A 14,385-nucleotide genomic window follows, 5' to 3' on the forward strand; every position below is an offset into this window, starting at 1 on the left:
AGGAGAGACGTGTGTTGCTGGAAACCCTCGTGGTAAGAGCCAGTACTTGGACATGTCCACCTGCCTGTTCCCTTTGCCAGAAGCCCGGCAGTGTTCTGGGTCAAGGATGCTCTCTCGACCCAGGGCCTCGAGCAGAGCCTCAGCTGTCCTGCAGTCTCATGGGCCATGGCGATTCTGGGGTCCTTGTTGCTCAGCAAGCCCCAGCCTGTCTTGGGAGCCCAGTGCTGGCCCCCCTTTCTCACTCCCATCCACTCTCCATCCTATTCTAGTGCTTTCTTTTTTAAAAAAAATTTTGAGGCAGAATCTTACTCTTGTCCCCCCAGGTAGAGTGCAGTGGCATCATTGTAGCTCACTGAAACCTCAAACTCCTAGGCTCAAGTGATCCTCCTGCCTCAGCCTCCCAAAATGCTAGGATCATAGGCGTGAGCCAGAGCACCCAGCTAATTTTTCTATTTTTAGCAGAGACGGGGTCTCGCTCTTGCTCAGGCTGGTCTCGAACTCCTGACCTCAAGTAATCCTCCTTGCCTTGGCCTCCCAGAGTGCCAGGATTACAGGCGTGAGCCACCGCCCCTGGCCTCTAGTAGACCACCTTCCTGCCAAAGCGAACTTTCCAGAGTCACCAATTGCTTCCAGGTTGCCAAATCAATCGGACACCTCTCTGTCCTCAGGTAAACACTCAGCAACCCCTGTCACAGTTGATTATTTCCTCCTTCTTGAAACACTGCTGGCTTCAGTCACGTCACACTTCCCTGGTTTTCCTCTTGCCTCATCCGGGCCTTCTCCTGGCTGGCTCCTCCTCCGTTTTGCTCCTCAGAAGTGCTGTGCAGCCGGGCGCGGTGGCTCACGCCTGTAATCCTAGCTTTCTGGGAGGCCGAGGCGGGTGGATTGCTCGAGGTCGGGAGTTCGAAACCAGCCTGAGCAAGAGCGAGACCCCGTCTCTACTATAAATAGAAAGAAACTAATTGGCCAACTAATATATATAGAAAAAATTAGCCGGGCATGGTGGCTCATGCCTGTAGTCCCAGCTACTTGGGAGGCTGAGACAGAAGGATCGCTTGAGCCCAGGAGTTTGAGGTTGCTGTGAGCTAGGCTGACGCCATGGCACTCACTCTAGCCTAGGCAACAAAGCGAGACTCTGTCTCAAAAAAAAAAAAAAAAAAGAAGTGCTGTGCAGCCAAAGGCCTCAGTCCTGCGTCTTCCCTCTTGACTCTCACGGTGACCTCACCCACCGCACAGACTGAAACACCGTCTCTATGCCGATGACCCCCGGGTGCGTGGCTCACCTGGGCTCCAGCTTGGTACACCCGGCTGCTGCCAAATAAAACATCACCACAGGCTCCTCGGACTTTCTGTGTCCCTCACACTGGTCGTTCCACGTGTCCCGTCAGTTCTAGCCCTGACATCTCTGCAGTCTGTCTCCACAGCCCTGCCCTCTCCGGGTCCCCATATCTCTCCCAGACGACAGTCACAGGCCCTCCTCCTTGCTCCCCTCCCCCCCTCCACCTCAACAATTCACCCTCTACTCTCAGCCTCCCAAATCCTGTCACATCACTCCTGTCCCAGGCTCTTTGGTGACTTCTTGCCATGCTCAGAATTTTTTTTTGAGACAGAGTCTCACTTTGTTGTCCAGGCTAGAGTGAGTGCCGTGGCGTCAGCCTAGCTCACAGCAACCTCAAACTCCTGGGCTCAAGCAATCCTTCTGCCTCAGCCTCCCAAATACCTGGGACTACAGGCATGCACCACCATGCCCGGCTAATTTTTTCTATATGTATCAGTTGGCCAATTAATTTCTTTCTATTTATGGTAGAGACGGGGGTCTCGCTCGTGCTCAGGCTGGTTTCGAACTCCTGACCTTGAGCAATCCGCCCGCCTCGGCCTCCCAGAGTGCTAGTATTACAGGCGTGAGCCACTGCGCCTGGCCCATGCTCAGAATTAGATCTAAACCTTTCACTATGTCTGTGAAGGTTGGACAAGGCCCAGCTCCCACCTTTCTGACCTCATCTCCTGCATCTCTCCCCTTGTCCATGGCAAGCTCAGTTCTGCCCCAGGGCCTTTGCGCCTGCACTCCCCTCTGCCTGGAAGGCTGTCCCTCAACTCCTTCTTTCCTTTTAGGTTTCACTGAGGTGTTACTCCTCAGGGAGGCCAACCAGAGCCACAGCTACAGTAGGTCCCTTCATTCATCTCCAGTTTTTGTTTTTTGTTTTTGAGAGTCTTGCTTTGTTGTTCTGGCTAGAGTGCTGGGGTGTCAGCCTAGCTCACAGCAACCTCAAACTCCTGGGCTCAAGTGATCCTCCTGTCTCATCCTCCCAAGTAGCTGGGACTGCAGGCGGGCGCCACCACGCCTGGCTAATTTTTTCTATTTTTAGTACAGACGGAGTCTAGCTGTTGCTCAGGCTGGTCTCGAATTCTTGAACTCAAGCTATCCTCCTGCCTCGGCCTCCCAGAGTGCTAGGATTACAGGCGTGAGCCACCGCACTCGGCCATTTGTCTCTATCTCAACCCCCTCTTTGTGTTCTCAGTATTTGCCACAATCTGTCATTCTGGGCCTGTCTAGTCCCGTTTGCTTACTTGTGTCCCCCACCCCAGGCCTTACAGGGGAAGGTGCCATGTCCCCTGCTGTGGCAGAACCCAGCACAGAGCTCAGCTTCTCGCATGAACCAGGGAGTGGGGCAGATTCAGAATGGGGCTCACAGTGGGATATGGGCTGCTCTCAGAGCCCTCAGCACTGGTTCTGAATGCCTTTCGCTGACAGCAAAGAAGGCGTGGCGATTCCAGGGACTAGGAACAAGGGTTCCTGGCAGACAGTTCTGCACCTGCTTCTCAAAGGCAGGGTCCCAACTCCTGTTTTGGATCAGTGACACCTCAGCCTGCCCAATGCCAGGGCCTTCAGGATTTGGTAGATGCCCACCCTACTCCCTCCTCCTCACACCCCACACCCCTCAGCTCAATAGACATCTGTCACTGAGGATCGCCTGCCCCAGAGAGGTCCCCCTGCCCCACTAAACACACCTAGGATACCACTTAGGATTCGGCAGGCCCGTCTGCTTATGGGCGAGTCCTCAATGTGCTGTAGTTATGGGGAGGGCAGTTGGCTTCACAGGGTGCCCAGGGAGCAGGCAGGGCCCAGGGCCTTCACCAACAGCTCCTGGGAAGGGCAGGCTCCCAGGCCCTTGGCCTTCAGCCCTGGAGTCTGGGCTGCTCAGCCCCAAGCTCTGGGGCCCCAAATCAAGGAGCAAATGTGAGTGACAGGAAGACACATTTTGTGCTGGGGCTGAAGGAGGTGCAATACAATTGGAGCCCATGGGCCCTGGGCTTCCTGCAGAGAGCTGCCAGGTCCAGGTGGGGACAGACAGACTGGGAGAGAGGGCAGAGTAGAGAGTCAGGGTGCTGTCCCCACTTGCAGCCGAGGCCTGGCAGGGAACCTGAGCCCTGGGATGAAGCCGCTTCTCAGCATCTGGTGTGTCAGGTCCCTCTGCCATGGGTCGGGGAGTGTCAGCGTCAGCGTGGGCAGAGGGAAGGCTGGGGCTTGGGGAGAGCCCTAGTGGGCGGGGGAGCAGCTCCCTTTATAGCGATCGATCGTAGTAACATAGTTGTCACCTCTTAGGGAAGGCCTCCCATGCTGCCAGCACTGGGCGAAGCAGCTCAGGTGCACAATCTCATTGCATGCACCCCATAAAATAGGTGCCCTGACTCCCAGCTTCCGGGCCCCAGAGGTAGAGGTTGTCCAGCTAACGTGTTCCCACTGGGGCTGGTTCCAAGCCCAGGCAGTACCTGGGTGCAGAGCTGCCAGGGTGCCAGCCTCCAGCCCCTGCCCCACTAGGAGACCTACACAGCGAGGAGGAGGAAGACCCCGTGGGCAGAGGGTGGGAGAGCAGGGGTTGCTCCAACGAGGCCCTGTGAGAACCGGCAGCCTAATTAGCACGGCGTTCCCAGCCAGGCCCGCTCCAGGGGACTAGCCGAGGCAGATGAAAGCCGAAAGGTTATTCCAATAAGGGGCCGCCCACTTCTCAGCTGAGAGTGATCCTGGCCTGCTGGAGGGACCTGGAGTGGGTGCATAATTCAGCGTGTCAGGAGGAGGGTGGGAGCTAAAGGCAAAGCCAGGGTGAGCGCTGAGATAAGGCGAGGACGTCTCCCAGCCGGGATGTGTGCCTCTGCTAGGAAGAGGGCTCTGCCCCCTCTCCGGGACGGCGTGCCAGAGACGCTGCAGGACGAAAGAGGCCCAGGCTGCCGGCCCCATCGATGGGCCCCAGAGACAAACGTGCTTTCATGCGTATGCACGTATTTGGATACATGCATATGCTGTACACAGCACACAGCCATGTATACGGGCACGTACACGTGCACATGCAGACACACGTGCACACAGATACACATTCACACGTAGATGCACACGGACCCCCATGCCCACACAGGATCAGTCTGGGCCCAGGCCTGCATCCCGTCTGCCTGTTTTCCCCTACCCCTCCTGCATCAGGAGGTTTTAGTGGGGGGCACGGTCCCAGCCCAGATGGGGTGACTCATCTGTCCTGGTTTCTTTGGGACTGTCCAAGTTTTAGCACTGAAAGTCCTACATGCTGGGAAACCCCTCAGTCTCAGGCAAACCCACCCTGGTCACTGTGTCCCAGGCCTTGGGCAGGCCTGGTGCTAGACCCCCCCTTCCCAGAGGTGACGGACATCCTCTCTTCGCCATCTGGTCCCCTCTGCGATGGACCAAAGGGGGCCCCAGGACAGAGGTGCGGCCTGGTCCCTGCTCTTGCCCTGAGGCTCTGAGGCTCTGGTTCTAAAGAGAGCTACCATGTTTCTTGAGCCAGACCCAGGGCCTAGGGCCTTCTGAGTGTCATCTCAATCCTGCTCCCCTCCTCAGCCATTGTTACTGGCCCAGGCCCTGGGGGCACAGCAGAGAACACACCAGACAAATCACCGTCCTCATGGAGTTGGCACTGGGTAGAAGAAGATGGAAAAGGAAAAAAATTAAAAAATAAATAAGTAAATTATTAATATGTAGCATACTAGAAGAGGATGCATGCTATGGAGTAAAATAAAACAGGGAAGGGACAACTTTAAAATCGGCTGCTAGGGAAGCCTCACGAGGAGGTGACTTGGGACAGAGTGATGGGCGGGGTGAGGGCAGGAGCCCCGCACACACCCTGGGGAGCGTTCCAGGCAGAGCGAGCAGCACGTGCAAAAGGCCGGGGGTGGAACACCCAAGCAGGTAGGTGGGACAGCAGGGAGACCAGTGTGGCCCAGACAGGGAAGGGGGCTTGGGCGTCTCAGATTGGGCGGGATTTCTGAGCTGCAGTTTGGACTTGGAGGGACCTTACTGGGTGAGGTGGGAGCCATGGAGGGTTTGAGCAGAGGAGACCTAGACTTCTGCTGGAGCTCTGCGGCTGCAGGGCAAGGGTGGGGCAGAGGGACCCCTGGGGCGGCAGTGGCAACAGTCCAGGTGAGCAAGGGTGGTGGCCCAGACTGGGGTGGTGGCTGTGAGAAGTGGATGGATGCTGGGTAAATGCTGAAGCTGAGCCGGTAGGATTCCTGAGGGGTTGGGTATAGAGTGACAGAGGGGGGCAGTTGCTATGACTCCAGAGTGTTTGGCCTGAGCAGCCAAAACAAAGGTGCCACCTTTACCTGGGGTGGACAAGGTGTGAGTGGAGGAGGCTTGTCAGGAGAGCAGAGCTGGCTGTTGGAGGACCACGCTCGACAGAGGGAAGGGTGGCGGAGGCAGGTGGAGACTGGCGTCCAGGTGGAGACAGGCCCAGCTGGGAGCACTAAATAACCGTCCCCATTTTACAGGTGAGGAAAATGAGGCCCACACGACGAAGTCTGGGAGCCAGGATTCAAACTCGGGTCTCTCTGGCTGCAAAGCCTGTGTTTTCCCCACTGCCCTGTACCATGGACAGGGAGCCACTGGCGTCCTGTGCACCCCACTCCCCGTGTCCAGCAGTGGGGGCCCATGAGGGAAGCCCAGCTGGCCCTTCCTTGTCTCCAGGGCTAGGCCAGGCTCTGGGCGGGGGTGAGGGATGGACTCACCAGGAAGTGGCCTGTGCTTGGGTGCAGCATGGAGGATCAGTGCCAAGTGGCCTGAGGCGCCAGCAGTCCCCCGCCTGGCCTGAGGACACTACCCGACCAGCAGAGAGCATTCGGTTAGCATCGATTGGCTTAGAGAGCAGCAGCTGGCCCGGCTGGGGGCCGTGCGGGAGGGTGTGGGGGGAGGGAGGGCTGCAGAGCCAGAGGGACTGACCACATGGCTGACCAGTCTCCTAGAGACCCACAGGCCTGCCCGGGGGGCCACGAGGATGACTGTCACTGGGCCATGCCTGCTCAGGTACAGGGACAGCCCCTTTGGTGCCAGCGGGTCCAGGTGAGCAGGCCGAGACTTTGGGGCCTGCAGGGCCAACCTGCCCGCAGCGGAGGCCGCCCTGCCCACCCCATGCGGCGTGGGGCTGGGGCAGAGCCCTGGCTTCGGAGTCAGCTGGGGGAGGCCTGCTCCGCTGCCGCCCGGCCCACCAGCCGCGTGGCCCTGGCCAGCCGCTCGCCCTCTGCGGGCTTCGCTTCCTCCTCTGGAAAACGGTGCCGCTCCAGCCCGGCCACTGTGAGGACTCCGGGTGGGGAAACTGGTGCACAGTTGGGGGTTAGTTCCCTTCCCTGCTTCCATGGCTGGGGAGCTTCAGGGCCCCTGCCACGCTGGCGGTCTGGCCTGGGCCTGGGGCGGGGCCCTGGCAGTGCTGGGCCCAGTGGGAGCTGTCAGGCCAGCCCAGCCCCGGGTTCCCCGGCCCAGCAGAGCTGAAGTAACAGCCTCCTCCGAAGCTCTGCCTCCATAGTGCCCGAGAGAGGGCGGCCAGGGTGAGAAGGGGTACACCCCTCCCTTCCCACCCCAGTGCCTTTGCACATGCCGTGCCCTTGCCTTCCCTTCCCACCCACCCCAGCAGGTCTGGCCACCAAAGACTGTTTATAAGCACATCTGGGGACTGCTGAGTGGACCGGGTGTGGAGCCTGTGCTTGCTGGTCCGCTTACCCCTGCCCAGTGGTCAGAGGTTTTGGGGTTTGCAGGAGGGAGGACCTGAAAACAACACCAGCCCTCCCTGGCCGGGCCAGATGCCACACTAAGCGCTGAGCAGGAGGGTGAGGAACCGCACACATCACACAGCTGACCGGCGACAGGACAGTGTTAGCAGGTGGCACGGGGCAGCAGGGCCCTCCCCCTACACACCCAGGCACCTACTCTGTGAGCCCCCACCTGCTAGTGAGCCACAGGGACCCAGCTCATCCGGGCCCTCCCCACTGGCACTGCCGACACTCCGGGGCGCAGGCGGCAAGTGCCGAACGAACGGAGGAAGGAATGAATGAAGCCGGGGAGCCGGCGAGCCCAGACATGTGGGAGGCCGGGAGGGTTGGGGGGAGCCTGCAGTCAGAGGCGTGCATGCCCTGGAGGAGGAGGACAGCCCTGGGGAGGACCGGGGGAGGCCCGGCCTTGCTCCCCACAGCCCCCGCAGCCGCAGCAACCCGCCCCACCCAGGAGGGGCCGAGGAGGCCGCTTCCCTCCGGGATCGCTGCTAATTTGCAGTCTCAAGGCGTACAGCAAAGGCAAGGGGCTCATTTTTAGTACTTTAATCAGGCAATTAGTGGGTGGGGCTCAGGAGGAGCCTTGGGGAAGCAGTGCCAGCCTCCCTGGGGAGAAACCCAGCAGGGTGACAGTCCAGGACCAGGCACACACTGGCTCTGGCTGGGGGTACCAGAGGCAGGCGGTCCAAGGTCCCGGAGACGGGATGGGCTTCCAGGGTGGAGAATCACTCAGCAGACACCCCCAACCCTCAGTAAAACGGGCAGCTTGCCCGGCAGGGTCCCCTGCATCTGGGCAGTCCTGAAGGATGGAGAGCAGCTCCCTTGGGCTCAGATGCCACCAGCCTACTTCCCGAGGTGCCCTCCGTCATCCTCGGGTCTTGGGCAGGAAGGGACTGCCCCATACAGGTCTCTGTGGCCTTGTTGCCCCAGCCCCGACCCCCAGCCCCTTCAGATACCAGGGAACGTGAGCTGGGCCCTGCGCCGAGCCTTGGCCGGGGTCCCTGCCTCCTCCTGTGGCCCTGTCCGAGGAAGGACAGAGGGGCCCCTGCCCTGGGTCTCACATCTTGCTGCCCCTGCTGTCTGACCCCTCTCACCTGTCACAGGTCAGTCACAAGCTGGATACTAGGCCCCCACCTGGAGTTTAGGGCAGTTTGGCTTTTTCACCTACTGGGGTCCCCTGTGCTCTGACATCCCCTGGAGCCGCCTGCTCTCTGTCTGGGTGGGCATGTCTCTCCATGGGGACCCCGGCTTCTCTGGAGGTCATTTCAGAGGACCCTTCCCCGGGGGCCTTGCAAAGACAGAGCCGAGACAGCGGGTGGAGCATGGCTGCCCCCCGAGACCCACAGGGTGTCTCTGAGGATCCGAGGAGCGCGGCAAAAGCACTTGGTAAACTCCAGTAAGCTGTACAAATGTCGAGTGGTATTAGCGCTGAGCCGGCCACAGCTCACCCCCATCCCCTGCCTCGAGGCCGCTCCTGTGCAGACGGAGGGAAGGAAATGCCTGTGTCTTTGCGCGATGCCCAGTGGAGGTGGCGTGGCCGAGGCCCTGTCCCCTTTAGCCTGAGATGGGGGATGAGGCCCAGTGGGCACCGTGAAATGCCCTTGAGCCAGAAGGGGCACCCTGGGCTCCCTCAGAGTGGCAGGGTGGGGGCCGCTCCCTGGGGAGGGTTCCTGCTGGTGCGGCCTTCCAGGGAGCAGCGGCGGGGGCGGGGCAAGGAGCACGAGCTGAGCCAGGAGGGAGGGAGCGTCCCTCAGAGGAAGGTGCGGTCAGCGTGGGTTGGGCCCCCTCCCTGCCTGGGTGTGGGGGCTTTGGACAGCGGGCAGGCTCCCTGAGGATCAGCAGGGGTCTGTAGTGCAGGCTCCTCCCTCTGACACCCCTGCCTACCCTGCAGGCTGGGGCCCCTTGGGCAGATGGAGGTGACCAGTAGGGGCCAGAGGCCAGACCTGAGCTGCTAAGTGGGGTGGGCTGGCATAGTGATCATCTCCTACACATGTTAGAGGGGGAAACTGAGGCCGAGGCAGCAGCAGCCTTGGCCCGGCTCGCAGGCTGTCCAGCGGTTGGGGTGTCAAGGCACTAGGGAGGCTGCACAGTGCTCAGCCTGGCCTAGAAAGGGTCCTCGAAGCTACGCTGCCACCACCACTCTGAGGTCATAATTGCTCTGAAATCGCAACCAAGCCCAATTATGCAAAAACCAAATTATATGCGATGATTTTTATGTGTTGGAAACGTTCGGTCGAAGCCGGGTGATTACAGGGGGACGGGAAGCAGCTGCCACTCTCTGGGAGCCCATAACTCCCAACAGCTGGGAGCTGTCACTTATTTATGGCACCGTTTCGCCAGGAACAAGCGGATGACAGTGGCGGTGAGGCCTGCTGGGCTGGGAGCCTGGGCGGGTGGCCGGCGAGAGGTTGGGAACGAGGCGGGTCCAAGAGTGGCCAGCAAGGGCGGTTCTCCCACCCTACATGCTCTGGGCACAGCTGCCAGCAGGGACCTGGCTGAGCTGACCCAGGTGCCCCAGCTCTTCCGAGAGGCCGCTGCACAAGCCGGAAGTGAAGAGACAGGAAGCCAGCGGGTAGGGTGGGGGGAGACAGCTGCCTGGCCCTGGCCCTGGGGGGGTGGGTATGTGCTGGAGGCCTGGAGCCTGTCCCCCCAGCCCGACGCGCCTGCCGGGCTGCCTAGGGCAGCTGCGACCCTGGAAAAAGGCAGGTAATGACAATCGTCCATAATGAGGCTGCTCCAATAATGAGCACGGGGCTATTATCCGACCACAGGCTGGACACATCCGAAAATAAATTATTTTAAGGATCCATTAACGAATGCCTAATTAATGCCCAATTAGAGGGAAGCTACAGAGGAAATGCTTTGGACAGTCGAGAGGCAAGGCCTGGTTTTGCAGTGACAGCCTGGGAGGTCAGCAAGGCTGAGAGAGGGGAGGGGGCCAGGTCGCCAGGGACAGGGGCAGCTTCTGTCTGGCAGCTGGTGCCACCTGGTGCCAGCCCTGGTCCTCACAGACGTGTGCCCTCTCAGTCCATCCACACAGCTCTACTGGGGAGAACTATCGCTATCTGTATTGCAGAATGAGGAAACTGAGGCACAGAGGGGGTGTTGCATATTTGAGGACGTGGAAGACACTGTTAAAGGAGACATTATCCCAGGTGAACTTTGGTGTCGGGCATGCACGCTCTGCTTGTTATTGGGAATAATCTAAATAAAAGGATTCCTCAGGCCTGCACATGAGATATTTCCTTTATTAGACTAAGAGCAGGTGCCACCAGCCCTGAGCGCAGATAACTGTAGGCCAGTGGCAGAGCTGGACGAGAGCAGGAGGCTGACTGGCTGCGTCCCTGGGTCATGGTCCCCACCCCAGCAGGTGGCAAACCCAGATGGGCGGGACTACGGAGATGCTGGGTGTTCAGGGCCTTCACCCCAGACTCACCTCTCTGCCCGGAGTAGGGACAGGTGTCTAGTCCCAGATGGGCTCCAGGCTTGGGCACGACCCCTGCCCTCCTCCATTCGGGGGCCAGGCTCCCAGGGGCTTCCAGCCCAGCCCACTGAGCACAGCCACGCTGAGGCCAGCGCCCCAGTGGGCCCAGGAGGGTCCTGTGCGTGTGTCTGCCCTGCCCCCCATTTGCCCCCTGCCCCCCGCCTCCGCGGGCGGTGCCTGACCCGGCTGTGCTCTCTCTCCCGCCAGGGTGCTGTGTGGAACTGCTGCTGCTGCTGCTGGCCGGGGAGCTGCCCCTGGGCGGCGGCTGCCCGCAGGACTGTGTGTGCTACCCGGCGCCCATGACGGTCAGCTGCCAGGCACACAATTTTGCCGCCATCCCCGAGGGCATCCCCGTGGACAGCGAGCGCATCTTCCTGCAGAACAACCGCATCACCCTCCTCCAGCAGGGCCACTTCAGCCCTGCCATGGTCACCCTGTGGATCTACTCCAACAACATCACCTTCATCGACCCCAACACCTTCGAGGGCTTTGTGCACCTGGAGGAGCTGGACCTCGGTGACAACCGGCAGCTACGGACGCTGGCGCCGGAGACCTTCCAGGGCCTGGTGAAGCTCCACGCCCTCTACCTCTATAAGTGTGGGCTCAGCGCCCTGCCGGCAGGCATCTTTGGTGGCCTGCACAGCCTGCAGTACCTCTACCTGCAGGACAACCACATCGAGTACCTCCAGGACGACATCTTTGTGGACCTGGTCAACCTCAGCCACCTGTTTCTCCATGGCAACAAGCTGTGGAGCCTGGGCCAGGACACCTTCCGGGGCCTGGTGAACCTGGACCGCCTGCTGCTGCACGAGAACCAGCTGCAGTGGGTCCACCACAGGGCCTTCCACGACCTCCGCAGGCTGACCACCCTCTTCCTCTTCAACAACAGCCTCTCGGAGCTGCAGGGCGAATGCCTGGCTCCTCTGGGGGCCCTGGAGTTCCTCCGTCTCAACGGGAACGCCTGGGACTGTGGCTGCCGGGCGCGCTCCCTGTGGGAATGGCTGCAGAGGTTCCGAGGCTCCAGCTCCGCCGTCCCCTGCGTGTCCCCCGAGGCGCGGCATGGCCAGGACCTGAAGCTGCTGAGGGCCGAGGACTTCCGAAACTGCACGGGGCCGGCGTCCCCACACCAGATCAAGTCGCACACGCTCAGCACCACCGACAGGGCCGCCCGCAAGGAGCACCACCCGCCCCGTGGCCCCAGCAGGGACAAGGGCCACCCACACGGCCATCTTCCCGGCTCCCGGCCGGGCTACAAGAAGCAAGGCAAGAACTGCACCAGCCACAGAAACCGCAACCAGATCTCCAAGGCGGGCGCCGGGAAACAGGCCCACGAGCTGCAGGACTACGCCCCCGACTACCAGCACAAGTTCAGCTTCGACATCATGCCCACGGGACGGCCCAAGAGGAAGGGCAAGTGTGCCCGCAGGACCCCCATCCGCGCCCCCAGCGGGGTGCAGCAGGCCTCCTCGGGCAGCTCCCTGGGGACCTCGCTCCTGGCCTGGATACTGGGGCTGGCAGTCACTCTCCGCTGAGGGCCCAGGCCGTCAGCACCCAGCACTGCCACTTGTCCACCACGGAACAGAGTTTCTTTTCCTCTTTTTCTACAAGTGGAGGGTCTGCTGAGTTTCAGGAAAAGGCTGGTAGAGGCTTCACCTGCGTTCTCGACCCTGCCATGTGGATTATAAACCCAAAGTGTACAGCCCTGGGCAGGAGGGGCTTAGCGCATCTCACCCGGCTGCCCCAGCCAGCCCCCGCAGAGCATCCACGGACAGCGTCCCCTCCGGCAAGGTGGTGAAAGGAGTCACACGTGAATCCTCCATTCGCAACAATGGGACAACTGCCCCTCTCGGGAGCTGGGCTCTGTGGAATCCCCATCATCTGGAGAGATCTGACAGGCCCGCCGGCCGTTCCTGGAAGAAACAGACTTAGAGAAGAACCACCAGGGCTCACCAAGAGCCCGGGCCGACCAGCAGGCTGGGTGCACACAGCAGGAGGCATCTTGGCTCCTGCCCGAGGCCACTTGGTCAGTCTGCCCTGAATCCACCCCCATGCCACCTTCAGCCCCGCCCTCGGGGGGCCACGCCTCTCATTCCTGACGTCTCAGGCAACCCTGGCAGACCCAGGCCCACCTGCTGGGGTCCAAGAACCAATTACCAAAGGAAAGATCATCAGAGGCTGAAATTTAGACCTTCATCACGTGCAATGAGGTTCTCACAGAAGGTGCAGTTTTATAACTTCATCCACTTATATATACACACCCTCCATATATATATATATATATATATACAGATGCACAGGTCCCCGGCCCACTCCGTTACCAAACCGTATGTCTTTTCATGTTTATAAACTCTATGGAAAACTGTACCTGCTGAACTAAGGATTTTATTGGTGATTTCTAGCAAGGAAGAAGCTAGAGGGTTTTTGTTCTAGAATCCCAGCCTGGCAACCGTCCTCCCCATGGAACCTGGGTTTGCCAGGGGCCTGGGGCGAGGTGTCGGTGGGGAGGGTTAAGGAGAAGGGGAGGCAGCAAGAATCACTTCAGGGGACCAATATTCTTAGAGACTTAGAACATCACCTTGTTTTTATATGCAACACAAGCCTGTCTGCCACCCCGGAGCACCCCGGCACCCCTGCTACAGTAGCTGTTGGCTTTGGGGTGAGAAGCGAGAAGCAGCTGGTAGGCCCTGGGGGTGGGCGAGCTGGAGAAGGGAAGGAAGGGGCTTTGGGATTTCTGAGCCAGCAGGCGTGGCAGCGTTCACAGTGTTAGTCCAACAGGTTGGACAGTGCCGTCAGCCTAGCGTGTGGCCGGTGACAGTCTGGACAGGCCAGGGAGACTCTGGGCATGCGCCCAGGCCTCCAGCTTGGCTCAGCTGCTGGATTTTCCTTCAGGCTCTTTGGTAGGAGACCCGGCAAGGACCCTACATAGGATGGCAGGAGGGAAGCATCAGGCGGCCTTAGCAGAAGGGAATCGATGCGGGCATTTCTAGAACCATCTCAGGCACTTCTGCATTACAGAGGCCCCATCCTTCCTGGCCCTTCTGGAGACGCCCAGGGACAGGGAGAGGTCAGGGGGCCAGACTCAGGGGTCAGGAGCAGGGACAGGCAGCCTGCAGGGCACAGGGCGGATGGGCTCCAGAGGACATTGGCCACAATGCTGGCCAGGGGCCCAGGTGGGCACCATCTCCTTTGCGCTTTGCACAAACCTGAATTCCCTACCAGAGAGGATGTGTGTGAGGAGCAAGAAACACTGAATCCAATTAAGAGAGAATAATAATAATAATAAAAAAAATTATCTTGGACAAGAACCCTGTTTTTCATTTCCTAACCCCGCATTCCTGACGGGCGGCAGATCCTGGGCCGCCGTGGGTGTGCGTGCCTGGCCGGGCGCTGCTCCGAGAACGCAGCACGTTTGCTGGTGGGAGGAGCCGGAGGGGCAGGGGCACAGTGACTCACAGGGACACGCAAGAACATGCACACTCACGGACGTGTGTGCACACTGCACACACACACACACACACACGTGTGTCTCTGCTGTGCGGTTCCTCCCTCGCCCGCACAGAACAGGATTCACTTCCCACGTTCTGGCTGCGCTGGGTGGGCACCATCGTTGTCTCTCCCAGGGACAGGCTGGTCCTGGACCCTCCCCGGCCTGTTCCCAAGAGTCCCTAGCGGCTGCTGAGTTAGTGATTCTCTGGGGGCGAGGCGGGGAGCATCTGGAAGGGAACATTCAGTTCCTGGGGTCCAGGGGCGTTTCCAGGAGACCAGGGACTGACCCAGACAGCAGTGAACAGGCATGGAGACCCCACCTGCCTCTCTGGCCTCGGAGAAAGGAGAGAGCTCCC

General features: G+C 60.1%; 1 protein-coding gene across 1 annotated transcript in view; it reads left to right on the forward strand.

Moving 5' to 3' along the window:
* RTN4RL1 (reticulon 4 receptor like 1) overlaps positions 1 to 13,848 on the forward strand; it is a 73,585-nt gene extending 59,737 nt beyond the window's left edge. The window contains exon 2 of the mRNA XM_012740643.2: positions 10,751 to 13,848. Within this exon, the coding sequence (XP_012596097.2) occupies positions 10,751 to 12,075 (1,325 nt within the window). The 3' untranslated portion in view covers positions 12,076 to 13,848. The remainder of the gene's footprint in view (positions 1 to 10,750) is intronic.
* The last annotated feature ends 537 nt before the right edge of the window (positions 13,849 to 14,385 follow it).

This window comes from Microcebus murinus, chromosome 18, assembly GCF_040939455.1.
Source record: "Microcebus murinus isolate Inina chromosome 18, M.murinus_Inina_mat1.0, whole genome shotgun sequence".
Taxonomy (NCBI): domain Eukaryota; kingdom Metazoa; phylum Chordata; class Mammalia; order Primates; family Cheirogaleidae; genus Microcebus; species Microcebus murinus.